At 60.9% G+C, this 25407-nt stretch overlaps 4 protein-coding genes across 4 annotated transcripts; all 4 read right to left on the reverse strand.

Moving 5' to 3' along the window:
* Positions 1-2944: 2944 nt before the first annotated feature.
* Positions 2945-11480, reverse strand: LOC122463759 (alpha-tectorin-like). The gene is made up of 8 exons (XM_043535406.1): positions 11377-11480; positions 10539-10658; positions 9628-9812; positions 8579-8742; positions 7503-7751; positions 6969-7131; positions 6255-6354; positions 2945-3453 (listed from the first exon to the last, which is right to left on the reverse strand). The coding sequence occupies exons 1-8, from the start codon at positions 11462-11464 to the stop codon at positions 3353-3355; spliced, it is 1170 nt and encodes a 389-aa protein (XP_043391341.1). The 5' UTR covers positions 11465-11480; the 3' UTR covers positions 2945-3352.
* A 1064-nt stretch (positions 11481-12544) lies between these two features.
* Positions 12545-19408, reverse strand: LOC122463790 (zonadhesin-like). The gene is made up of 4 exons (XM_043535589.1): positions 19363-19408; positions 18797-18996; positions 17005-17397; positions 12545-12865 (listed from the first exon to the last, which is right to left on the reverse strand). The coding sequence occupies exons 1-4, from the start codon at positions 19406-19408 to the stop codon at positions 12545-12547; spliced, it is 960 nt and encodes a 319-aa protein (XP_043391524.1).
* Positions 19409-19631: 223 nt separating this feature from the next.
* On the reverse strand, positions 19632-22019 carry LOC122463791 (IgGFc-binding protein-like). Its single transcript, XM_043535591.1, has 2 exons — positions 21882-22019; positions 19632-20411 (listed from the first exon to the last, which is right to left on the reverse strand). The coding sequence occupies exons 1-2, from the start codon at positions 22017-22019 to the stop codon at positions 19632-19634; spliced, it is 918 nt and encodes a 305-aa protein (XP_043391526.1).
* LOC122463792 (IgGFc-binding protein-like) lies at positions 21532-25144 on the reverse strand. Its single transcript, XM_043535592.1, has 3 exons — positions 24358-25144; positions 22973-23537; positions 21532-22765 (listed from the first exon to the last, which is right to left on the reverse strand). Exons 1-3 carry the CDS (start codon positions 25018-25020, stop codon positions 22149-22151), a joined length of 1845 nt encoding a protein of 614 aa, XP_043391527.1. The 5' UTR covers positions 25021-25144; the 3' UTR covers positions 21532-22148.
* Positions 25145-25407: the final 263 nt, after the last annotated feature.

The following is a 25407-nucleotide window of genomic DNA, read 5'->3' on the forward strand; positions in this document are numbered from 1 at the left end:
GTTGTTGCTGGGGAGGGGTTTGTAGTGTAGGGCTGCTGGGGGCGGGGTTTGTGTTGCTGGGGGAGGGGTTTGTTGTTGCTGGGCGAGGGGTTTGTTAGTGTAGGGCTGCTGGGGGGCGGGTTTGTGTTGCTGGGGGAGGGGTTTGTTAGTGTAGGGCTGCTGGGGGGCGGGTTTGTGTTGCTGGGGAGGGGTTTGTTAGTGTAGGGCTGCTGGGGGGCGGGTTTGTTGTTGGTGGGGGAGGGGTTTGTTAGTGTAGGGCTGCTGGGGGGCAGGTTTGTGTTGCTGGGGGAGGGGTGTGTTAGTGTAGGGCTGCTGGGGGGCGGGTTTGTTGCTGGGGGAGGGGGTTGTTTGTGTAGGGCTGCTGGGGGGCGGGTTTGTTGTTGCTGGGGGAGGGGTTTGTTAATGTAGGGCTGCTGTTGGGGGCGGGTTTGTTGTTGCTGGGGGAGGGGTTTGTTAGTGTAGGGCTGCTGGGGGGCGGGTTTGTGTTGCTGGTGGAGGGGTTTGTTAGTGTAGGGCTGCTGGGGGGGCGGGTTTGTTGTTGCTGGGGGAGGGGTTTGTTAGTGTAGGGCTGCTGGGGGGCGGGTTTGTTGCTGGTGGAGGGGTTTGTTGTGTAGGGCTGCTGGGGGGCGGGTTTGTGTTGCTGGGGGAGGGGTTTGTTAGTGTAGGGCTGCTGGGGGGCGGGTTTGTTGTTGCTGGGGGAGGGGGTTGTTTGTGTAGGGCTGCTGGGGGGCGGGTTTGTTGTTGCTGGGGGAGGGGTTTGTTAGTGTAGGGCTGCTGGGGGGCAGGTTTGTGTTGCTGGGGGAGGGGTTTGTCAGTGTAGGGCTGCTGTTGGGGGCAGGTTTGTGTTGCTGGGGGAGGGGTTTGTCAGTGTAGGGCTGCTGTTGGGGGCGGGTTTGTGTTGCTGGGGGAGGGGTTTGTTAGTGTAGGGCTGCTGGGGGGCGGGTTTGTTGCTGGGGGAGGGGTTTGTTAGTGTAGGGCTGCTGGGGGGCGGGTTTGTGTTGCTGGGGGAGGGGTTTGTTAGTGTAGGGCTGCTGGGGGGGCGGGTTTGTGTTGCTGGGGGAGGGGTTTGTTGTTGCTGGGGGAGGGGTTTGTAGTGTAGGGCTGCTGGGGGCGGGTTTGTGTTGCTGGGGGAGGGGTTTGTTGTTGCTGGGCGAGGGGTTTGTTAGTGTAGGGCTGCTGGGGGGGCGGGTTTGTGTTGCTGGGGGAGGGGTTTGGTAGTGTAGGGCTGCTGGGGGGCGGGTTTGTGTTGCTGGGGGAGGGGTTTGTTAGTGTAGGGCTGCTGGGGGGCGGGTTTGTTGTTGCTGGGGGAGGGGTTTGTTAGTGTAGGGCTGCTGGGGGGCAGGTTTGTGTTGCTGGGGGAGGGGTTTGTTAGTGTAGGGCTGCTGGGGGGCGGGTTTGTTGCTGGGGGAGGGGGTTGTTTGTGTAGGGCTGCTGGGGGGCGGGTTTGTTGTTGCTGGGGAGGGGTTTGTTAATGTAGGGCTGCTGTTGGGGGCGGGTTTGTTGTTGCTGGGGGAGGGGTTTGTTAGTGTAGGGCTGCTGGGGGGCGGGTTTGTGTTGCTGGTGGAGGGGTTTGTTAGTGTAGGGCTGCTGGGGGGCGGGTTTGTTGTTGCTGGGGGAGGGGTTTGTTAGTGTAGGGCTGCTGGGGGGCGGGTTTGTTGCTGGTGGAGGGGTTTGTTTGTGTAGGGCTGCTGGGGGGCGGGTTTGTGTTGCTGGGGGAGGGGTTTGTTAGTGTAGGGCTGCTGGGGGGCGGGTTTGTTGTTGCTGGGGGAGGGGTTCGTTTGTGTAGGGCTGCTGGCGGGGGCGGGTTTGTTGTTGCTGGTGGAGGGGTTTGTTAGTGTAGGGCTGCTGGGGGGCGGGTTTGTTGCTGGGGAGGGGGTTGTTTGTGTAGGGCTGCTGGCGGGGGCGGGTTTGTGTTGCTGGGGGAGGGGTTTGTTAGTGTAGGGCTGCTGGGGGGCGGGTTTGTTGTTGCTGGGGGTGGGGGTTGTTTGTGTAGGGCTGCTGGGGGGCGGGTTTGTTGTTGCTGGGGGAGGGGTTTGTTAGTGTAGGGCTGCTGGGGGGCAGGTTTGTGTTGCTGGGGGAGGGGTTTGTCAGTGTAGGGCTGCTGTTGGGGGCAGGTTTGTGTTGCTGGGGGAGGGGTTTGTCAGTGTAGGGCTGCTGTTGGGGGCAGGTTTGTGTTGCTGGGGGAGGGGTTTGTTAGTGTAGGGCTGCTGGGGGGCGGGTTTGTGTTGCTGGGGGAGGGGTTTGTTAGTGTAGGGCTGCTGGGGGGCGGGTTTGTTGTTGCTGGGGGAGGGGTTTGTTAGTGTAGGGCTGCTGGGGGGCAGGTTTGTGTTGCTGGGGGAGGGGTTTGTTAGTGTAGGGCTGCTGGGGGGCGGGTTTGTGTTGCTGGGGGAGGGGTTTGTCAGTGTAGGGCTGCTGGCGGGGGCGGGTTTGTTGCTGGAGGAGGGGTTTGTTAGTGTAGGGCTGCTGGGGGGCGGGTTTGTGTTGCTGGGGGAGGGGTTTGTTAGTGTAGGGCTGCTGGGGGGCAGGTTTGTGTTGCTGGGGGAGGGGTTTGTTAGTGTAGGGCTGCTGGGGGGCGGGTTTGTGTTGCTGGGGGAGGGGTTTGTTACTGTAGGGCTGCTGGCAGGTGGGTTTGTTGGGGAGCGCCTGGCGGCTAAGCACGGGCGCTGGGGCACACAGTGCAGGGACGTCCAGTCGTGGAGCCCCCGGCCACCCCTGCCACGAGGGGACTGGCGCGTGACTGGCAGCCCGAGCCCCGCTCCCAGGGCGGGCGAGGGGCCCACAGCCAGTCACAGGCAGCCGCGGAGCCTCCCCCACCAAAGACGGGTCCGTTCATCATCCTCATTTCATGGAGGGGCAGAGAGGCACCGAGGGGAAAGGACCTGACCAAGGTCACAGCTAGAGCTGGGATCAGAACCCAGGAATCCTGGGTCCTAGCCCCGCCCCCCACTCTGACCATCAGACCCCCTCCCCTCCCAGAGCTGGAGATAGAACCCAGGAGTCCTGGCTCCCAGCCCCCCCTGCCAGCCCCCTGCCCTGTTGTGGCGACGCCAGGCTACTAGTCACAGCCCAGAGATTCTCGCACTCACTTTATTCACCCCGTACCGTAGAGGGGGCAGGCAGGCTGGGGGCACTGGGATTCCCTTGGTTCTCCCAGGCTCCTCCTTCACCTGCTAGGGCTGTGGCCTCACTCGGTCCCCGTGAGGGTGCTGGGGGGCAGGGGACCAGCTCAGCCCCTCTTCCCAGAGCACTGACTGGCTGCCTGCCTGCCTGGCCACCCCCTGCCTGCCCTCCCAGGGCTCCCTGAGGCCTTGCACCTCGAACCCCCTGCCCAGGCCTGGCCCTGGGCCCCGGCTCAGGGGGCTCTAGCAAGGAGCAGGCAGGAGGTGCTGAGCAGCAGCTGCAGGAGTGGGGAGCCGGTGGGAGAGCGAGGGCTCCCGCTGGCCAGCTGCAGACCTGCAAAGAGAGAGGCAGAGATGTCATTTCACCTCACCGGACGGGGGGGGGCACTGTGAGGGGCAGAGTCCCCCCGGGGCTGGGGTCCCAGCAAGGGCCTGAGCCACCAGGGATGGGGGAGTGGATCAGAGGGAGGGGAAAAAAGCCAGGCCCATAAGGCGCTTGGCCTGAGGGTGGGGAGATAACGAGACCCAGCACGGCTGGTGCCCCCCACTCCCGGCCCGCAGCCCCTGCTATCCCAGCCCTGGGTTCCCCACAGCGCGGCTGGTGCCCCCCACTCCCGGCCCGCAGCCCCTGCTATCCCAGCCCTGGGTTCCCCACAGCGCGGCTGGTGCCCCCCACTCCCGGCCCGCAGCCCCTGCTATCCCAGTCCTGGGTTCCCCACAACAGTGCGGCTGGTGCCCCTCACTCCCGGCCCACAGCCCCTGCTATCCCAGCCCTGGGTTCCCCACAGCGCGGCTGGTGCCCCCCACTCCCGGCCCGCAGCCCCTGCTATCCCAGCCCTGGGTTCCCCACAACAGTGCGGCTGGTGCCCCCCACTCCCGGCCCGCAGCCCCTGCTATCCCAGCCCTGGGTTCCCCACAGCGCGGCTGGTGCCCCCCACTCCCGGCCCGCAGCCCCTGCTATCCCAGCCCTGGGTTCCCCACAACAGTGCGGCTGGTGCCCCCCACTCCCGGCCCGCAGCCCCTGCTATCCCAGCCCTGGGTTCCCCACAGCGCGGCTGGTGCCCCTCACTCCCGGCCCGCAGCCCCTGCTATCCCAGCCCTGGGTTCCCCACAACAGTGCGGCTGGTGCCCCTCACTCCCGGCCCGCAGCCCCTGCTATCCCAGCCCTGGGTTCCCCACAGCGCGGCTGGTGCCCCCCACTCCCGGCCCGCAGCCACTGCTATCCCAGCCCTGGGTTCCCCACAACAGTGCGACTGGTGCCCCCCACTCCCGGCCCGCAGCCCCTGCTATCCCAGCCCTGGGTTCCCCACAGCGCGGCTGGTGCCCCTCACTCCCGACCCGCAGCCCCTGCTATCCCAGCCCTGGGTTCCCCACAACAGCGTGGCTGGTGCCCCCCACTCCCGGCCCGCAGCCCCTGCTATCCCAGCCCTGGGTTCCCCACAGCGCGGCTGGTGCCCCTCACTCCCGGCCCGCAGCCCCTGCTATCCCAGCCCTGGGTTCCCCACGGCGCAGCTGGTGCCCCCCACTCCCGGCCCGCAGCCCCTGCTATCCCAGCCCTGGGTTCCCCACAACAGTGCGGCTGGTGCCCCCCACTCCCGGCCCGCAGCCCCTGCTATCCTAGCCCTGGGTTCCCCACAGTGCGGCTGGTGCCCCCCACTCCCGACCTGCAGCCCCTGCTATCCCAGCCCTGGGTTCCCCACAACAGCGTGGCTGGTGCCCCCTCACTCCCGGCCCGCAGCCCCTGCTATCCCAGCCCTGGGTTCCCCACAACAGCGCGGCTGGTGCCCCTCACTCCCGGCCCGCAGCCCCTGCTATCCTAGCCCTGGGTTCCCCACAGTGCGGCTGGTGCCCCCCACTCCCGGCCCGCAGCCCCTGCTATCCCAGCCCTGGGTTCCCCACAACAGCGTGGCTGGTGCCCCTCACTCCCGGCCCGCAGCCCCTGCTATCCCAGCCCTGGGTTCCCCACAGCGCGGCTGGTGCCCCTCACTCCCGGCCCGCAGCCCCTGCTATCCCAGCCCTGGGTTCCCCACAACAGCGTGGCTGGTGCCCCTCACTCCCGGCCCGCAGCCCCTGCTATCCCAGCCCTGGGTTCCCCACAGCGCGGCTGGTGCCCCTCACTCCCGGCCCGCAGCCCCTGCTATCCCAGCCCTGGGTTCCCCACAGCGCGGCTGGTGCCCCTCACTCCCGGCCCGCAGCCCCTGCTATCCCAGCCCTGGGTTCCCCACAACAGCGCGGCTGGTGCCCCTCACTCCCGGCCCGCAGCCCCTGCTATCCCAGCCCTGGGTTCCCCACAGCGCAGCTGGTGCCCCTCACTCCCGGCCCGCAGCCCCTGCTATCCCAGCCCTGGGTTCCCCACAGCGCGGCTGGTGCCCCTCACTCCCGGCCCGCAGCCCCTGCTATCCCAGCCCTGGGTTCCCCACAACAGCGCGGCTGGTGCCCCTCACTCCCGGCCCGCAGCCCCTGCTATCCCAGCCCTGGGTTCCCCACAACAGCGTGGCTGGTGCCCCTCACTCCCGGCCTGCAGCCCCTGCTATCCCAGCCCTGGGTTCCCCACAACAGCGTGGCTGGTGCCCCTCACTCCCGGCCTGCAGCCCCTGCTATCCCAGCCCTGGGTTCCCCACAACAGCGTGGCTGGTGCCCCTCACTCCCGGCCCGCAGCCCCTGCTATCCCAGCCCTGGGTTCCCCACAACAGCGTGGCTGGTGCCCCTCACTCCCGGCCCGCAGCCACTGCTATCCCAGCCCCAGTCTTTCCCCCCTCCCCCCACAGCTCTGCCAACGCCCCTCAATCCCCAGACTGATCACTCCCGTCATTCCATGTCTGGGCTCCCCCCAGCTTGGCCGGTGCCATTCAGCAAGGCTCTGTGGTGCCAGCACTTGGGTCTCTCTGCACCAGAGACCAGCCAATTGGCTGGTCCGACACATGGACAAATGGGGGCTCCTGGCCCCGGGGCAGACGCCCCAGACTCCTGCTCTGATCTCGGGGCTGAAAAGCTGCGTGTCCCCTGCCCTCTACAGGCGTGTCCTGGGACTGCAGGTAAACTCACTGAGCAGCTGGCCCTTGCCCCAGGGAGACCCTGAGCGTCAAACCCAGATGGCATCTGGCAGCACCAGAGCCTGCGCCAGCTGCAAATCACCTTGGTCGGCAGCTTCGTCGTACTTCAGGAAAGGGCCAGCGGACACGACCCCCGATGGAGGCTTCCTGCCCTGCACAGCAGAGCCCGGCCTGGCGCAGTGCTGCAGGGGGAGAACAGAGCCTTGTCACTGCACTGAGCACTAGGGGGCACTCTGGAGTCACCCAGCACGGGGGTAGCAAGAGGCTCCTTGGCACAGAGGCTCAGACAGCACTGCAAAGCACCTTGCAGCCTGTTTATGTGGGAATGCCGCCACCTCTGGGGAGGGGCAGCTGGGTCCCAGCCACATGGCAACTCTGCTGGGGACAGCTTGCCTGGCACTGGGCTGCAGCCACCTCTGGGGTGGGACAGCTGGGGCACAGCAGCATGACAGTGCTGCACGGGATGGCTCACAAGGCACAGGGATGCACTGCAGGCCCCATCCTACCACACAAGGAGGACCTGGCAGGAGCTGCTCCCCTCTACACCGAGGGGGTTTCCACGGTCACACTCAGCCCCACATCTGGACAGGGCCCTGGTCTGGGTTTGTCCCTTGGTGCTGCATGTGGACCAGGCTGAGAGCACGGTCTCTTGCCCACCCAGGGCTGCCCTGTGCTGCACCAAGCCACTTAGCGCCACTGGGGAGGTTTCCCAAGGAGTCTCAGAGCAGATCCCCTCCCTGGTGTGGAGGGGGAGGGTCTCTTTGCCCCTGGCTCGTCTGCCCACGTGCTCACTCACCATGGTGCATGTGGCCGCCTGGGGGCTGCAGAGCCGGACGCGGCAGTGCAGATACACCAGCTCTAAGTCTGGGATGAACTCGAAGACATTGAAGGAGAAGCGGCTGATGGTGGAGACGCCGTCCTCCTCGATTGTCACTGTGCCATCTCGCAGGCTGGGGCACCTGGGTGCGGGACAGGGCACAGGGGTCAACCAGACATGGCACTAAACAGCAAGCAGCAGGTTGGACACTGTTAGCCAGCTCTACTTGCCTACTGCAGCTTCCTCCGTGCCCAGCGTAGTGTTAGAACCCAGAAGTCAGGACTTTCAGCCCCCTCACCCCAACCCACCATGCCCCAATCCCCTCCCAGAGCTGGGGATAGAACCCAGGAGTCCGGACTCCCAGCTCCCCCTTCTAACCCACTAGGTCTCACACCCCTCCCAGAGCCAGGGATAGAACCCAGGGGTCCTGTCGCCCAGACCCCCTGTTCTGTACCCCTCACCCCCCATCCCCTCTCTGCTAGGTGATGTGAAGCAGAAGGGCCAGCTGCTCACTGGTTGGTGATGAGATCCCATCGGATGCTGGAGGAGGGGTCTCGGTCCGGAGTGGCCCAGCACGATGACAAGGTCAGCACAAAATGGCTGGGGTCCAACCCCGAAACCCTGATGTCCACGTAGACCCTGTGGTTGACAGTGAGTGGGATGGGGCTCTGGGTGAAGGGTTTGCTGTATCGAGGGTCTTGGTACAGGACCATGGTGGTCAGGTAGCTCCCTTGGCCGGAGGGGAGGGTTGAGTTAACGACACTATGGAAGAAGGTGAGAACAGAAGAGAGAGACAACACTCGATGGAGGCTAGAGAAGAAAAGTAACGTGTCTGCGGCAGGGTGGGACATTAGTGGCACCAGTGGGCAAATGCAGCTTTAAGGGGTTGTGGGAACTGATGAAGTGCCAGGAGCTGCAAGGAACGGGGGGCAGGAACCAGCATGGTGCAAAGGGGCAGGAGAACAAGGGGTCACAGGAACCAGCACAGTTCAAGGGTACATGGGAATCAGCAGGGTGCTAGGGGAGGTGGGAACCAGAGGTCACAGGACCAGTGTGAGCAAGGGGATGTGGGAACAAAGGGGCATGTGAACCAGAGTGGTTCAAGGGGATGTGGGACCAAGAGTCATAGGAATGGCACAGTGCAAGGCAGGTGCACCCAGGGGTCACAGGAATGGTGCGGTGCAAGATAGGTGGATTCAGGGTCCTTGGGAACCAGCACAGTGTTAGGGGGGTGGGTCTCAGGGGGTTGCAGGAACTGGCACAAGGGGGCAGGACCCAGGAGTCCTGGGAACCGGTGCAGTGCAAGTGGGGGCGGGACCCAGGGGGTTGCAGGAACTGGCACAAGGGGGCAGGACCCAGGGGTCGTGGGAACCGGTGCAGCCAAAGCGGGGTGGGACCCAGGGGTGGTGGGAAGTGGTGCTGTGCAAGGAATCCTGCGAAGCCGCAGGGTGGAAGCAGTGCTGTGGGCTGTGAGGTGGGGCACTGAGGGCCAAAGGCAGAAGGCTGCAGGGGGCTCCCGAAATCAGCAGCAGCAGGTGGCACTGAGGAGGGGCGCCCAGTCTCCTGCTGGCTCCTGCGGCCCTACTCACTCCTGTATGGGCTGGATGGCCATTGGGATGGACAGGTTGAAGCTCAGTGGCTGGGCGCAGGAGAAGTGCAAGAAGAGGAGCCTGTCCCGGCTGATCATCCCTCCATAGGTGTTGCCCACCCGGCCCTGCACCTCGTTGGAGTAAGTGGCATGGGTGGCGTTGACCTGTGGGGGGCACAGAAGCAGCAGCAGTGGTGAGAGTCGAATCCCTCCATGCCCAGGATCCACGTCACTCTTCCCGCCACGGCAGGGCACCCATGGCACACTCCTCTTTTGCACAGAACGCACATCACTTGTCACCACCCTTCTCTCTCCTACCCGCCTGGTGAGTGCCCACTGGACTGGGGAGTGGGAGGGGGGTGCATGCCGGAGCGGGGGGCCAGCGTGTTGACTCGTGTTTGAAGATGTGCTTGGCTGTGTGACCCTGTGGAGGTGTGCATCCTCATGCAGGCACTCGTGTGACACCATGTCAGCGTGCCCTGGTGCAGGTGTGGGATGGTGTGTAGGGATGACTCGTTCCAGTGAGTGTGGGTTTGTGCGTGTGAAAGCTAGTCTGTGGGGGCGGGGGGCGGTCTGGATATGTGGAAGTGTGTTCGGGTTTGTGTCTATGCACCGGTGGCACTGTGCATGTGTGCAGGGGCAGTGTGTTGGCAGGGGCTGTGCACAGGGCCATGGGTTGGTACGTGTGTGGGGGTGTACATGTGGCCATGTGCTTGTGCACATGGCTGTGTGCTGGTGCATATTCATGTGGCCATGTTTTGGTAGGCGCGTGTGGGTGTGTTACGTGGTCATATGTTGGTGCACGTGCACATGGCTGTGTGCTGGTCGGGGTGCACAGGTGTGCACATGGCCATGTGTTGGTACATGTGGCCGCGCACGGGTTGGGGCGGACGGGTGTGCCCGTGGCCGTGTGCGGGTAAGGGCGGGCGGGCGTGCCCGTGGCCGTGTGCGGGTAGGGGCGGGCGGGCGTGTCCATGGCCGCGCGCGGGTAGGGGCGGGCGGGCGTGCCCGTGGCCGCGCGCTGTGACCAGTCGCCAGCCTCCTCCTCACCGTCACCGTGGTCCCGCAGCTCTGCTGTGTGCTGTTGAAGTAGAAGACAAGTCTCTCCCTGACGAGGGTGCCGGTGCAGCTGGGGTCGGCCAGGTGCAAGGCCTCCGAGGGGAAGCCGTCGGAGAAGAGCAGGCAGCGGGACAGGGACACTGAGCTGTTACCGCCCCTGCAGGCCAGCTGGTAGTCTGGAAGGGAAGTGAGAACAGGTACATGGCAGAGCCCGTCCCACGCAGCCTCTCTAGGCGTGGCTGGGGCTGTGCCCTGGTTCCTCGCATGCCAGGCGGAGACCAGCTGCGCTGCGGAGCTGCAAGCCCACAGGACAAGAGGAGACGCTCCATGTGCCTGGGAATCCCACGTCAATGAGATCTCCGAGAACTCGCCCACGGTGGCTGAGAGGCCCGGCACGCGCTGGGCACTGCAGGGAGACCCCTAATGGCCAGGATTGGGAGCCAGCTGCAGAGGGGGAGCGGGCAGACGACGGGGGCTTGGAGGGGGAGACAGCTGGCTCCCAATCTGAATCTGGAGGTCCCGTCTCCTCCCCTCCCCCGAGCAGCCTCACCTTCTACCCTGTTTTCCGCCTGGGATGACAAAGGCTCAGGATATTTAGGAGACACATGGGGAGCCGGGGCCAGAATCAGAGCCCAGAGTCACCTGTGTTGCCAACTCTTTCCCAGAACAACCCCGTGCCAAGCTCCTTGCCCCCGCTCTTTGGCTCAAATCACTGCCCTCACGCTGTGTGATGAGAGAAGTAATCTTGGGAAATCTGCTGTCCCAGTGCTGCCCCAGTTCACTGAGCCAAGGCATTCGCGGCAGACATAGCCCGGCCGGCGACTGTTCCCTTGGATAGATTTCCGTGCCTTGAGTGTCAGCGGAAATCTGGACAGAGGAAGGGACCAGAAATTGCTCTTTACCATAGTCAGCCACTTGGATGGGCTCAGAAGCTCTGTAGCAGTAACAGCCCCATCTCCCTGCCTGCTCTCCACACCACTCGTTCTCCCCGCAGGCCAGACCAAGGCACGGGTCACTCGCAGCTGCAGAGGGAATCAGAGTTTAGCAGCAGCAAAGCCGACCTGTAGATTGTATCTGCAGCTGTTCTCTGATCTGCCCAACCCCCTGTATTTCTAAGGGCAACCTCTGCGTTTCTCGAGCCTTTCCAGTTCAACGCATCAAAAAGCACTTTGCAAATTACACAGAGTTCCCACAGCTCACGCTGGCATACAGCTCCCCTGGGCTGGGTGCAGGCAGCAGATTAATAGCACAGGGACCGCTCATTGGGGCTGAAACATGGCCACTTCTGGGGAGGGGCACAGCGGCAGGCTAGCAATCACAGAGCGACGCGGCTCTGCCAGTGCTGACATGCAGCCAGTTCAGGAGTGGGACCCAGCGGTTGTTTTAGCAGCCACACAAATACTGTACAGGGATTGTTCACGCGGTGCTGAAATGCAGCCACGTCTGGGGTGAGGTGCAGCGACTACGTGACAGCCTATGGAAACACTGCACAGTATTTGTGGCAGCAAGGGAAGGAGAATCCTTGTTTGAGAATGGAGGAGGAAGAATGTAAATACCCAAATGGGGATGTGACTAGGACAAAACCCAAAAAGGGTTTTAATGACTACGGGGGATCAGGTCATTGGCTTTATGGCTCCTCCAAGATTTCAGGCTCAATCTCAATAGTGCCAACGCCTCACCCTCCCAAATTCCCCAACCCAGTGCTCTCCCCCCGGGCCTGCAGGTGGGACTGGTGCTCACGGCACTGCGCAGACGGTCTCCACGCGCCAACACGTATCCCCTGAAGGCTGCACAGCTCTTCGTAGGAGGCGATGGCCATGCACAGCATCCCATTGGCCGTCCCGTAGTGGCATATGTCGTACAGGCAGGAGGAGTAAAATGGGGCAGGGTCCACATGCCAGTGGCACTCGGCAAACGGTCCCGATTGGCTAGTCAGGGTCCCGCAGAGCTCTTCAAACTCCAGGGGGTCGCTGCAGGGCTCGGGGGAGCCGGTGTCATCCAAACACCTGGAACAAAGGGAAGTTAGCAGTACTCATGGCAGGGCAAAGGGACGGGCTCTCTCTAGTAGCACCTAGGGAGTGGGGGAGAGGGATAGCTCAGTGGTTTGAGCATTGGCCTGCTAAACCCGGGGTTGCGAGCTCAATCCTGGAGGGGGCCATTTAGGGATCTGGGGCAAAAATTGGGGATTGGTCCTGCTTTGAGCAGGGGGTTGGACTAGATGATCTCCTGAGGTCCCTTCCAACCCTGATCTTCTATGAGTGTCTGACCCGTCCCTCCCAACCCCCCTTCCTACCAGGGGACCTTCTGAGCTCACTATTAAGCTTTGCCTCCCAGTAACATGCACTGGGACCAACCTACAGCGCATCTCCCAGGGCCACTCCAGCTTGTGATTTCTCATGCACACGAATAAATGAGGCCCAGCTGTAGGTGAGGGGATTGGGACTCGGGTGAGAGGCAGGGGTGGGGAAAGAGGAGCCTGTCACAACATGCGTGCAGACACGCACACGGATGCACACACACAGATTCGTAGGTGCACCCAGACACACGCGCATACAGGTCCTGTCCTCAACCTACAGTGAAGTGAACAGGAAATAATTAGTTTTTAAAGAGTAATTGACTAACAGTTTGTCACCTTCTCTCTCTGCCCCCACCTGCTCCATTCATCTGTTCAGCCAGCTCTCCCACCTCACTCCACTCCATTCATCTGCCCGTCCCACCAGGAACAGGCCTGAGACCCAAACTCATCTCCCACAGGAGTCACCAAGCAGCTGTCCCACCACTGCCAATTTCCAGAGCCTCATTTGTGAGCTCTGCCTCCCAGCCCAGTCCAGCAGTTTCACTCCCAGAACGATCTATCCCAACACGAAAGCCTCGGTTAATTTCTCTGGTAAACAGCAACCAAACGTCCTCAGGGATCCCGCTGCTCTGTCAGGATACCAGACCTGGCCGGGCTGGGCTCAGACTTCCAGGCGTTCCCGAACTCTGCGTCACTCCGGGCTCTCTCCCCGCTGGGCAGGACTTTGTCGTCCCTGCGGATGTCGTTGAAATTCCCACACATCCCGCACAGCCGCGCCCGATACTCCGGGCCCACGCGGACGAACAAAGTGTGGCGGCCATTGAACTGGATCTCCACATTGGCTGGGGTCTGTATGGTCACCAGGTTTCTGATCCTGGTCACGCTGCCCAGAGAGCCCAGGGCGTGCGGCAGGCTCACCCTCTCCCCGTTAACCTGAAAGAGCAGAGGACTCAGTGCAGTGAGCACCGCCGGGGACACCGCCTGCCAGGCGCAAAGCCCCTGGCGGGAGGCCAAAACCTCACCCTCTGCAATCAGGGAGCCCCTGGCCTGTAACAGCCCTGGAGGCACCAAGGGGAGGGGGCTGGAAGGAAAGACGTTCAGCAGGTTCTAGGTGGAGGCCCCGAAAGCTGATTTCCCTCCTCAATATTTATGTATATTGTAGGGGCGCCTTTGAGCCCAGTGACAGGCCAGGAGCCCTGCCCCTGCCCCAAGAGCCGTCTCTTCCCAGCAGAGCTAAGGCACGTTCTAGCTCCTGACGGGAGTCCTGGCCCCACACAGACCCAGCTGCTAACACAGCCCCCCTGAAATCCGGATGCCGACTAGTGCCACTTCAGTGCCGTCAGTCCTCCCGTGCCTTCCCTACACCCCGCAGCCCTGCCCAGGAAGGACGGACGCTCTCCCGCAGCGCACTGGGAACGAATGCATGGAGCGGCTCAATTTCTTGCAGCGCTAAGGGCCATGGGACATGCCCAGAAGTCTTAGCGCCACAGATCGGGGCGCTGGAATGTGTGTGGGGGGGTCAGGGGGCCATGGCCCCCCCCCACTTTTTACTGGCCATAAGGCAGAGCGATAGGGGTGAGGGGCGGAGAGGAGCGAGCGAGGGGATCTTGGGGGGAAGAGGAGGGCGGTGCAGGAGCAGGCCCTTGGGGGACGAGATGGTGCAGGGCTGGTGGCTCAGGGGGCAGGGCCACGGTTCGGGCACCTGTGGCCCCCCACTTTTAGGGTGCTTCCGCTGTTCCTGCCGAGGCTCGGGCGCTGGCGCGCTGTTTTGCAGCATGGCTGTTCTCACGCGAGTGTCGCTGCCTGGGGGAGCCCTCAGTAATCTACTGTAATCCAGCGCAGGCCTGAGCCCTGCCAGCAGGTGAGCAAATTGTGCCACCCCCTAGAGAGTCAGTTTGAGGCCAGAAGGGACCATGAGATCCCCATCCGACCTCCTGGATCTCCCTGGGCAGCCGCCCACCGACCCACCAACACAAAGCAAACGAGGCCGGCAGGAGACTCGACTGCTCCATGCCACAGGCAGGGAATAGGAGGGACCAAAGGGTACCGGTGCAATGGCAGGGCAGTGACCCAATGACAGACAGGTGCCTCGTCTAGCAGGCGAGTGGGGACCCCGATGACTAATGCAGTTTGCAAACACCAGGTGCTGAGGGGACAGGTCAGAGCCCCCGGGGTTTCGGAACAGCCACCCAGGTGCTGTTAACCTCCCCACTTTAAATAAGATCATTGAGTTATTTACCCATGTCGCGCTCTGCCGGGGGAGCAACGCTCACTAACGGAGCAGGTGGGGAGGGGCTCCTTGGGCCTGGGATCCCCTGGGGAGCAGCGTTCACTAGCAGGGGCCGTGCTGGGGTCGGGGGGGGGCTGGGATCCCCTGGGGAGCAGCGTTCACTAGCAGGGGCCGTGCTGGGGTCGGGGGGGGGGGCTGGGATCCCCTGGGGAGCAGCGTTCACTAGCAGGGGCCGTGCTGGGGTCGGGGGGGGGCTGGGATCCCCTGGGGAGCAGCGTTCACTAGCAGGGGCTGTGCTGGGGTCGGGGGAGGGGGGCTGGGATCCCCCGGGGAGCAGCGTTCACTAGCAGGGGCCGTGCTGGGGTCGGGGGAGGGGGCTGGGATCCCCTGGGGAGCAGCGTTCACTAGCAGGGGCTGTGCTGGGGTCGGGGGAGGGGGCTGGGATCCCCTGGGGAGCAGCGTTCACTAGCAGGGGCTGTGCTGGGGTCGGGGGGGGCTGGGATCCCCTGGGGAGCAGCGTTCACTAGCAGGGGCTGTGCTGGGGTCGGGGGGGGGGGCTGGGATCCCCTGGGGAGCAGCGTTCACTAGCAGGGGCTGTGCTGGGGTCGGGGGAGGGGGCTGGGATCCCCTGGGGAGCAGCGTTCACTAGCAGGGGCCGTGCTGGGGTCGGGGGGGGGCTGGGATCCCCTGGGGAGCAGCGTTCACTAGCGGGGGCCGTGCTGGGGTCGGGGTGGGGGGCTGGGATCCCCTGGGGAGCAGCGTTCACTAGCAGGGGCCGTGCTGGGGTCGGGAGGGGCTGGGATCCCCTGGGGAGCAGCGTTCACTAGCAGGGGCTGTGCTGGGGTCGGGGGAGGGGGCTGGGATCCCCTGGGGAGCAGCGTTCACTAGCGGGGGCCGTGCTGGGGTTGGGGGGGGGGCTGGGATCCCCTGGGGAGCAGCGTTCACTAGCGGGGGCCGTGCTGGGGTCGGGGGGGGCTGGGATCCCCTGGGGAGCAGCGTTCACTAGCGGGGGCCGTGCTGGGGTGGGGGGGGGCTGGGATCCCCTGGGGAGCAGCGTTCACTAGCAGGGGCCGTGCTGGGGTCGGGGGGGGGGCTGGGATCCCCTGGGGAGCAGCGTTCACTAGCAGGGGCCGTGCTGGGGTCGGGGGGGGGGGCTGGGATCCCCTGGGGAGCAGCGTTCACTAGCAGGGGCCGTGCTGGGGTCGGGGGGGGGCTGGGATCCCCTGGGGAGCAGCGTTCACTAGCAGGGGCCGTGCTGGGGTCGGGGGGGGGCTGGGATCCCCTGGGGAGCAGCGTTAACTAGCAGGGGCCGTGCTGGGGTCGGGGGGGGGCTGGGATCCCCTGGGGAGCAGCGTTCACTAGCAGGGGCCTGTGCTGGGGTCGGGGGGGGGCTGGGATCCCCTGGGGAGCAGCGTTCACTAGCAGGGGCCTGTGCTGGGGTCGGGGGGGGGCTGGGATCCCCTGGGGAGCAGCGTTCACTAGCAGGGGGCCGTGCTGGGGTCGGGGGGGGGGCTGGGATCCCCTGGGGAGCAGCGTTCACTAGCAGGGGCCGTGCTGGGGTCGGGGGGGGGGCTGGGATCCCCTGGGGAGCAGCGTTCACTAGCAGGGGCCGTGCTGGGGTCGGGGGGGGGGCTGGGATCCCCTGGGGAGCAGCGTTCACTAGCAGGGGCCGTGCTGGGGTCGGGGGGGGGGCTGGGATCCCCTGGGGAGCAGCGTTCACTAGCAGGGGCCGTGCTGGGGTCGGGGGGGGGCTGGGATCCCCTGGGGAGCAGCGTTCACTAGCAGGGGGCCGTGCTGGGGTCGGGGGGGGGGCTGGGATCCCCTGGGGAGCAGCGTTCACTAGCAGGGGCCGTGCTGGGGTCGGGGGGGGGGCTGGGATCCCCTGGGGAGCAGCGTTCACTAGCAGGGGCCTGTGCTGGGGTCGGGGGGGGGCTGGGATCCCCTGGGGAGCAGCGTTCACTAGCAGGGGCCTGTGCTGGGGTCGGGGGGGGGGCTGGGATCCCCTGGGGAGCAGCGTTCACTAGCAGGGGCCGTGCTGGGGTCGGGGGGGGGCTGGGATCCCCTGGGGAGCAGCGTTCACTAGCAGGGGCCGTGCTGGGGTCGGGGGGGGGCTGGGATCCCCTGGGGAGCAGCGTTCACTAGCAGGGGCGGTGCTGGGGTCGGGGGGGGGCTGGGATCCCCTGGGGAGCAGCGTTCACTAGCAGGGGCCTGTGCTGGGGTCGGGGGGGGGCTGGGATCCCCTGGGGAGCAGCGTTCACTAGCAGGGGCCGTGCTGGGGTCGGGGGGGGCTGGGATCCCCTGGGGAGCAGCGTTCACTAGCAGGGGCCGTGCTGGGGTCGGGGGGGGGCTGGGATCCCCTGGGGAGCAGCGTTCACTAGCAGGGGCCTGTGCTGGGGTCGGGGAGGGGGGCTCGGATCCCCTGGGGAGCAGCGTTCACTAGCAGGGGCTGTGCTGGGGTCGGGGGAGGGGGGCTGGGATCCCCTGGGGAGCAGCGTTCACTAGCAGGGGCTGTGCTGGGGTCGGGGGAGGGGGGCTGGGATCCCCTGGGGAGCAGCGTTCACTAGCAGGGGCTGTGCTGGGGTCGGGGGGGGGCTGGGATCCCCTGGGGAGCAGCGTTCACTAGCAGGGGCTGTGCTGGGGTCGGGGGGGGGGCTGGGATCCCCTGGGGAGCAGCGTTCACTAGCAGGGGCTGTGCTGGGGTTGGGGGGGGCTGGGATCCCCTGGGGAGCAGCGTTCACTAGCAGGGGCTGTGCTGGGGTCGGACAGGGAGGGCTCTCTGGGGCTGGAGCTCCTGCTCTTGAGAGAGTTGATCGAAGCCCCTTTCAAATGCCTCCGCCCTCACCTCAGCAGCCTTGCTGTCCCCCAGGACAACGTGAGCGTCCTGATCCCCTCTCTCGAGCCAGACGTCCACCCGGGAGACGAAGGAGACCCGGCGATTCCTGCGGTGCCTGTTTGTGGCCACCACCCGGAAGGAGAAGTCGAGGGAGGAGTTGCAGGTGTGCGAGATCTCGTAGGCGCACGTGCCCTGGAAATGGGCCACTGCCCCATCGAAGGTGAAGTAGTGAGGGTCCCCTGTCACCGTGCAGGTGGTCAGCTGGCTCTGGCAGCCCAACTTCCCGTCCTTCACAGCACACCGCTGGCTGGGGTTACAGCTGGCGGGGACGCAGTGAAAATTTAAATGGCCATCACAGCTGCACCTTTCCTGGCAACCGGAGAGCCAGACCCGGTCCCCAACCTGCAGGGGTAACAGACAGAAACCAGTCAGCAGAGTGTAACTGTAGAAGGAAGCATGGGTGGAAAGAAGGGAAATACCCCAAATTGTAAGACAGAGATTTGATCCCAGTCCGAGAAGGTGCTGCAGGTGACAGGTGACTCGCCCCTTAAAGGCTGGGGCTAGTCAGCCCTGGTGACAGAACGAGGCCCACCGGGGGTGAATTGGGTCGTTCTCTAGAAAGGGCAGCCATGGCTGCAGCCAAGGGGGAAGCTCAGGGAGCTGTGAGAGTCTGCAGAGAAGGAGGAAAGGCACCTACCAGGAAGACCAGGGGAGTTGGTCCTGGCAGGGAAGCCTCGGAGAGACCCTGACCAAGCAGGGTCCATGCTGGGGTCAGAGGAGTGTGGGGCTGGGATCCCCTGGGGAGCAGCGTTCACTAGCAGGGTCTGTGCTGTGGTCAGGGGGGTGGAGGGGCTGGGAAGAACTGTAAAAGGCCTGGAGGGAGGAGGAGAAACCCTGCATTGTGTGGACTTAGCAATGGATTCTGTTTTTGATTTTGAGTTTTATTTGTGGTTCTTTTACATTAATGAACCTAGTCCCCAAGGAGGGGCATTTTCGACCAAGCAAAAACCTGAAGGGAAGTTTTATTGGAACAGTCTAAGAGGGGAAACTGAGGCAGGCTGCCTGTAGCATGATCCTAAACCATGAGGGGGGTGCATGGGAGTTGGCTGGCCCAGGTACATGGGTAGATTAGCACATCCACATAGAATCCCATTTGCTCTACAAGGGTGCACTTAGGCCATGCAGATGTCGGCTCTATCCCCTGGTTAAAAGATCTGGTGATGTGACTGAAGCAGCCACAGAGGTGAGTGAAGTAATGTTGGCCTAGCACAGAGTTTATCCAAGTTTCTCTGGGGCTTTCCTTGTCAATTTGACACCTCCCACAGGGCTCAGTAGCAGAGCTGGTCGGAAAACGGGATTTCCGTTCCATGTGAAAGTCCAACATTTGGACCTTAGTTTTCATTCCGAACTGAACTAAAAGCTGAAGTTTCCTGCAAAATAAAAATTCCAGAAAAATGGATTTGGAGCCATCAAAATGTTTTGTTTGGGTTATGTCAAATTGTATTGTTTCACTAAGGTAAAAACATTTTGTTTAGATCATGTCAGAACCTCATAATACCTTTATCACAATAAATATTATAAAGGTGAAGGCATTCAGAGAAATAGGTCACTGTATGTCAAAATGAAATGAACCAGCTGATGAAGTAGCCAATGCAGTTTTGTTGAAATCGACATGTTCCCACAAAACATTTTGATTTTGACAAAAAACGGTGAAAACTACATTTTCTGATGGAAAAAACCCTTTTTCCAAAAGGTCTCCTCAGTACACCGGAGCCAGGAAAGCACCTGCCAGGAAACTCACTGGGTAATGCAGCCCGTTGCGCACGCAGCCGCACTGCTTCTCTGGAACGCAGCTGGCCCCGCTGCGCAGGTACCCGTCGGTACAGAAACAGCCTTCGGCACACAGATGGCTGCAGTGAGCCTGGACCAAGCTGCGTGCACAGGAGTCCCGGCAGGCGGGCTCGCAGAGCTTGTAGTGACTGTATGCTGGGCATCCTGGGTCTGGCAAACAGGAAGGAGCAGGAAGAGAAAAGATCCAGTGTTAATCCCAGGGAGAGGCACTCAAGAGTTTCCAGAACAAGATATGAAAAGGCCCCAGCTGGGGAGCCCAGAATTCACACCAGGGGCTAGAGGGTCTTGGCAGTCCTGCCCAGTTCAGGATGTTTCCAGGAGATGAAACCAGTGAGCAAAGCCACTAGGGCAGGGCAGGAGAACTTTGCCAGACACCTACCAGCCAGGGGGCTAAACCAGCTAGTAGGTACAAAAGAAGCATCCCATCCTCCCCCCACCACTACTGCAAGGCACCAGGGCAACACTCTGGTAGGAAACCGTCCCCCACCTGCTGGGAAAGGGAGCTTGGATTCCTACCAGGGTGCTGTCTGTGGGCTCCACCTTTTGTAACAACTGCTGACATTGGCATCTGATAAATGTGAAGCCTCCCTTGCAGAATGCTGGAAAGGAGAAGGAGTGCGCGCTCTCGCTCCCTCTATTTCCTTCTCCTCTTCCTCAACTCAGGTCTCCTTGGACTGGGGGGCTCCTGCCTCTCCTCCTCCCCTGGCAAATAGCCCTGGTGCCATTTTTCTCAGGCAGCAGGTGGGTAAAACTGACCTAAGTTCGGTCATTCTGTTGACGGATGCTCAAGCTAAGCTGGGATTTGGCCACTGATGTGAAGCTGGTGACAGCTGGGCATTCACTACTGGGATCAAATGTTTGAGGAACAAGCACTTGAGTTCTGTGTTCTTAGGAGCCAATGGCTCCTGGCAGGTGGCGTCATCAGAATGTGGCGACATCTCAAGTCGCAAATGAGATACTTTCAATTTAAAAAGCAAACGCAAACTTGGTCTCTGCTTACCACAGAAAGACTCGCTCCTCCAAGGTGAGATGGTGACATTCGCTCTCTGGCAGGCGGCTGCGTATGTCTGAATGGACTGGCACAGGACACTGCTCTCCCCTCCTGACACACACAGGTCAAAGATGCAATCAGACAGATAGGGGCCTGGGTCAATCTGGGAGTGGCAAGAGGCGAACGGCCCGTTGGGATCCTGGATCACCCAGCACCGGGACTTGGACTGCACCAGACTTTCCTCCTCTTCGCACCCAGGGCAGGAATCAGAGCAGCCGTCGTCACAGCCAGGGACATCCTCCGACTTCCAGTCTGCAGCGAAGTGGAAGGCGTCCTTCCCTAGGGAGCCGTTACGCGTCACAAAATCATCCTCAGCAGCACCATTGAAGTTTCCGCACAGCCCGCAGGTCTGGCCTCGGTACTCAGGAGGGAGGCTGACAAAGAGGCTGTGGGCCAGGTCGTAGCTCACACTCAGCCCAAAGGGAGTCTGCAGTACTGTATACAGCCCATGCTGATAAATGGCAACTCCTAGTGTTTTCACATTCACCGGGAGGGTCACCGTCACTCCAGCGATCTGATTGGGGGAAAACAGCACCAAAGAGATTAATCCAGGGGATGGATCCCTCACACACTGTAAAACAACAGGACAGTGGCATGCAGAGTTTGTGATGGGTGAGGAGTTTAGGGAAAATCCCACTGTAATCTGCTCAGGACAGAGCTATTAAACCCAGCTTCTCCCTGTAGCTGTGTATTGTTGTATTGGCCATTTAAACTGGATAACACCCAGCACAATTTGCTGTAAGAAACAACCCTGGAGCATTTGAGGGGGGAGGTGTGGGCAGGGAGGGTGTAGGTAGGAGAATTAAGCTTGGATGTCTTTTTGTTTTGTTTTAGAGACTAACAAATTTATTAGAGCATAAGCTTTCATGAGCTACAGCTCACTTCATCAGATGCATACGCATCCGATGAAGTGAGCTGTAGCTCACGAAAGCTTATGCTCTAATAAATTTGTTCATCTCTCAGGTGCCACAGGTCCTCCTTTTCTTTTTGCGGATACAGACTAACACGGCTGCTACTCTGAAACCTTTTTGTTTTGTGTTTGTATAGCACGTAGCACAACATGACTAGGGCTCCTAGGCCCACAGCCATACGAATAATGAAGACATCTTTCCCCTTCCTTTTTAATTCCTATTGCATAAAAACGACAGGGGTAGGGAAGGATGCACAGTAAGGCACTGCCATGCCAGGGAGTGCAAAGCTTCGGGGTGTATGCGCAAGACAAACTACACTCCCTCGGGCATATGCCAGTTCATGCAGCCTTTAATCACTGCTTCTCATCATTCAACCTTCTTAGATACAGTATCCACATGTGGCCTTCCTCTCCCAGAGCGTACTGACCTTTGTGTGCCAGGCGGGGTCCATGAAAGTCATTCATATGCCAGATGTGCAGTGAATCAAACTGAGCACTGGCCTCTTTCATTTCCCACCTGAGCCCTGCTTTACGGTGTGGCTTGAAGAAGACCTGGCACAATCCATTCCATGTGCACCCGAGCAGGTGGCACCGTCATTTCCACCTTGGCAAGTGCGCTCCTCTGAATGCTACACAGCTAAGACCCATGTAAAGCACCGTTTTTCTTGGTTTGGGGCATTGATAAAAGGAGCAAAATCATCCCGTGGGGACTGAATGTGGGTGAGGGGCCATTTTCAGACTACTAAAGAGCTAATTTCATCCATACTCTCAAAGACAATTCTCCTCAATGGTGACTAGTGCCCAGGTCTATTTCACTCTTCTCTCCCCAGCTGCTTTGACACTAGACATGCTCGAATCAACTCTGAAATAACTGTTGGTAACAGGCAAATTCTCGGGGGGTTTCATTCTTCTTGTTTGGATAAATAGCTAAGCTTTTTCAGAGCAAATGTTACCCCAGCAGTTCGCCCTCAGGCAGAGATAGGCATGGAGTATGTCTACACAACCACTTATGTCCGAAAAACTTATTTCACTCAGGGGTGTGAAAAAAACTCCCCCTTGACTGACATAAGTTACACTGACACAGGCGCTGGTGAGGACAGTGCTATGTTGGTGGGAGAGCGTCTCATGCCGACATAGCTCCTGCCGCTGGGTGGGGGTAGTTTCATGATTTCGATGGGCGAGCGCTCCCCTCTCAGCATACAGCGGCTGCATCGGTACAGCTGTGTCACTGTAAGCTTGCTAGTGGAGACATGGCATGAATTGTGACCGTTTCAGGAAGTTCTGAGTGATGGTGCTGGTTAAATCTCCACAGATGGTGTTACCGTGCTTTCCCAGGGAGAACTAGCCCCATGGAATTACCTTGACCGTCCCGTGCTGCCCTCTCTGCAGATGGATCTCAGTCTTGTTCACAAGGACAAACACCTCCGAGATCACAGCCATAGGAACCTGGGGCAGGTTTCCGTTCTTCACTTCCACTCTGAAGAAGGATAAGGACTTTGATGCCCCACACAGTTCAGCAAACACATATTTGCAGGTGCCCTGGAAATCGTACCGCTTCCCATCAAACGTAGTGTAATGGGGCAGACCAGAAGCCCAGCAGATGCCGTTGGTTCGCTCATGGCACCCATAAGCCCCCTTTCGAGTGCCACAGAATTCCCCAGGGGCACAGGCAGAGCGGGAGCACTGGACAGCGTGGGAGGAGCCGTCACATCTGCACAATCTCCGGCAATTTTCTCCTTCCCAGAAGCTTTCCCCTGCCAGGTGGTATCTGCCATTGTGGGTGCAGCCGCACTGCTCTGGAGGCACACAGTCAGTGCCACTCCGCACAAAGCCAGGGTCACACTGGCACCCTTCTTCACACGCAGTCCGGCAGCGGGAGGGCACAGCTGGGTGGGCACAAGAGGCCGGGCAGGAAGGTCCACAGAGCTCATAGTGGCTGTTCGGGGGACAAGTTAACTCTGAATGAAAGAAAGGAGTGTTTAGAAATATGGGAGAAACACGGCAGGGAATCTTCCTAAGCAGGAATAAAAATGAAGGAAAGATAAGAGCAGAGAGTGGCCAGACCACTAAGGCCCAGCCCAGTGCTCGAGTAGGTACATAAAGGAGAAAGATTTTGGGGGTACAGCTAACAAAGATTCTTCTAGTATTTGGAATCATCTACTTACCGCACACAGCCCGCTGTCTCCATGGCTCAATGGCAATGCCGCGACTTTGGCACTGCTGGGCATAACTGCGAAGCACTTCACACAGGGTCTCCCGGCTGCCCCGAGTCACACACACATCCCTCACGCAGTTCTCCAAATGGATCTGAGCATCAACCAGCTGGTTACACTCTTTAAAAGGCCCAGCAGTGTCTGCGATGACCCCGCAGTAGCTCTGAGATCTGTATTGGGCTAGTTCTACTTCGTTACATTGGGCTGGGAGCCCAACGGCCGTGCAATGAAAAGGGGAATCAGCATCCTTCCAGCTATTGCCAAAGGTGACGGCGTCATGGACCACAGAACCATTAGGGGTCCGGAAATCATCACTTCGGTTCCCATTGAAATCCCCACCGAGTCCACACAGTGACCCAAAGTAGATCTCAGAAACAGAAACCGACACAGAGTGGGACCAGTCGTAGGACACAGAGAGGCCAAAGTCAGTCTGGAGCACAGCAGACGAGCCGCTGTAATAGGCGTAGAGTTTGCCCGATGCAAGGACCAGGGGCAGATTGACCAGGGATCCATTCACCTAGGGGGAAAGCGAGACATGGGCCATTCGCTGTCATGCCAAACCCCACTGTGCATTTCTGGCTCTCAGCTATTTCACAGCTGGGCTGTGGTCTGAGCCCCTGGATCGAAGTGTGATTGGGACATTGGGTTTGGCTGCACAGTTTGCCTTTCAAACAGGGACTGTGCTGAGCTTGGCATTCATACCTTCAGAATTTCTCTACCTGTAGGCTGGGAAATTACCTGAAAAAGCACAAAGCTGCCTGCAGCAGACAGGGAAGCTCTGGTTTTCTCTAGGCAGCAGCCCCAGGTCCCTGAGGGGTCAGTTTAGACACCCTGTTGATGGCAGTGCAAGGGTTACTATTTTGCTGCACATCTCTAGGCATCCTTAGTCACTACACACACTTGTGTCACATCACATCTGTGTCTGGGTCCCTGCACATCTGGGGCCAGTGAGAACTGATGCCTCACTGGGCCTTTACCTTTCAAGCTGTCAATGAACGGCCTGCCTGTCGCTAACGTGGCAGCGAGGCACTACATTCATGGCAGCGTGGGAGATGTGGCAGGGTGCAGCGTGGATGCAGGGTTCACCTGTGCAGCCCTGTATGGCTTTGATCAAAGTTGCTGCCCTTCTAATGGCTTTGGGACACTAACCCCGTTTCACTTGGACAGCATCTCAAAATCACAGTGGGAGGTAAGACTCACCTCAACATCCTGCATTCCCCCCAAAACACATCTAAGGGGACAGTGACCCCTACAAGACGGTCCAGGGCTTTTGCTTTCTCACCTGATCATTTCTGTGCTGAGCAGTTACTTTCTTCAGAGCTATGAAATGCCCTTACCTGCACCTGGCCGTACTGGCCCCCCGCTATAGCAATACGCTCCCCGTAGACATCTAGCTCCACCAGGCGCGTCCAGGACACCGCAATGGAGCTTTTCGGCTCATTCACCACTTGGATGGTGAAGTTGGGGAGGCTCCCCGGGGGGCCACAGTACTTGCTTAGGGTGTACTTGCAGACTCCTTGATAATCAAACATGACTCCATCGAATGTGGTGTAGTGGGAGTGGCCGAACACCCATAAGGTGCCAAACTTCACAGGGTAACAGCCTCGGATGCCACCAACAACGCGGCATATCTCCAGAGCCCCGCAGGCATGATCCTGGCACTCCATGGGCTGGGCAGGCTGCCGGCAGCTGCATTTCCTGCGGCAGGTGTCTGTCAGGATCACCTCCTCTCCCAGCTGGTGATACTGACCCTTCAGCGTGCAGCCGCACCGGCTCACAGGCACGCAGACTCCAGCGTCCAGAACATAGCCTTCCCTGCAGAAGCATCCCGCCACGCAGGGCTTTGTGCAGAGCAGGGGTGCACTAAGGCTGGCACAAGTGGCAGGGCAGGCAGGGCCACAGAAGTCATAATAACTACCGGCTTGGCAGGTGGTATCTAGGATAGAGGAAAGAGAGTCACCAGAGGACAATGCACAAGGCCCAGAAGACTCTTGTCCCATTTGCTCGGGTTAATGCCTAGTGCACAGGGTTTGGTAACTTCCAACCCTATAATGGCAATCACCTTCTAGATGTAAAAAGCCGCTGTAACACAGGAACGCGAGATGGGCGCTCAGGTGGCTACAGGGTTTGCATCTCCACCTTGCAACTACGAAGCTGGAGTCATTGGTGTAGGAGACACAGAATGCTGATGCTTTAAGGGGAGGCAGCCAACACCTTGCCCCCTGTCCTCTCTGCCTCTCTGGGTGAACCTGGCCCCCATGCGGGGGTCAGCCCAAGCATTTAAATCAGTCGCCCCAAACTGCAGGGCGCACCCTCCCAAGGGGGTATGGAGCAGCAGCCAGGGCAGGGGGGGGGGCACGGGCCAGCCCCCACAGAGGAGCAGGGAG

Source organism: Chelonia mydas, chromosome 24 (assembly GCF_015237465.2).
Source record: "Chelonia mydas isolate rCheMyd1 chromosome 24, rCheMyd1.pri.v2, whole genome shotgun sequence".
NCBI classification, from domain to species: domain Eukaryota; kingdom Metazoa; phylum Chordata; order Testudines; family Cheloniidae; genus Chelonia; species Chelonia mydas.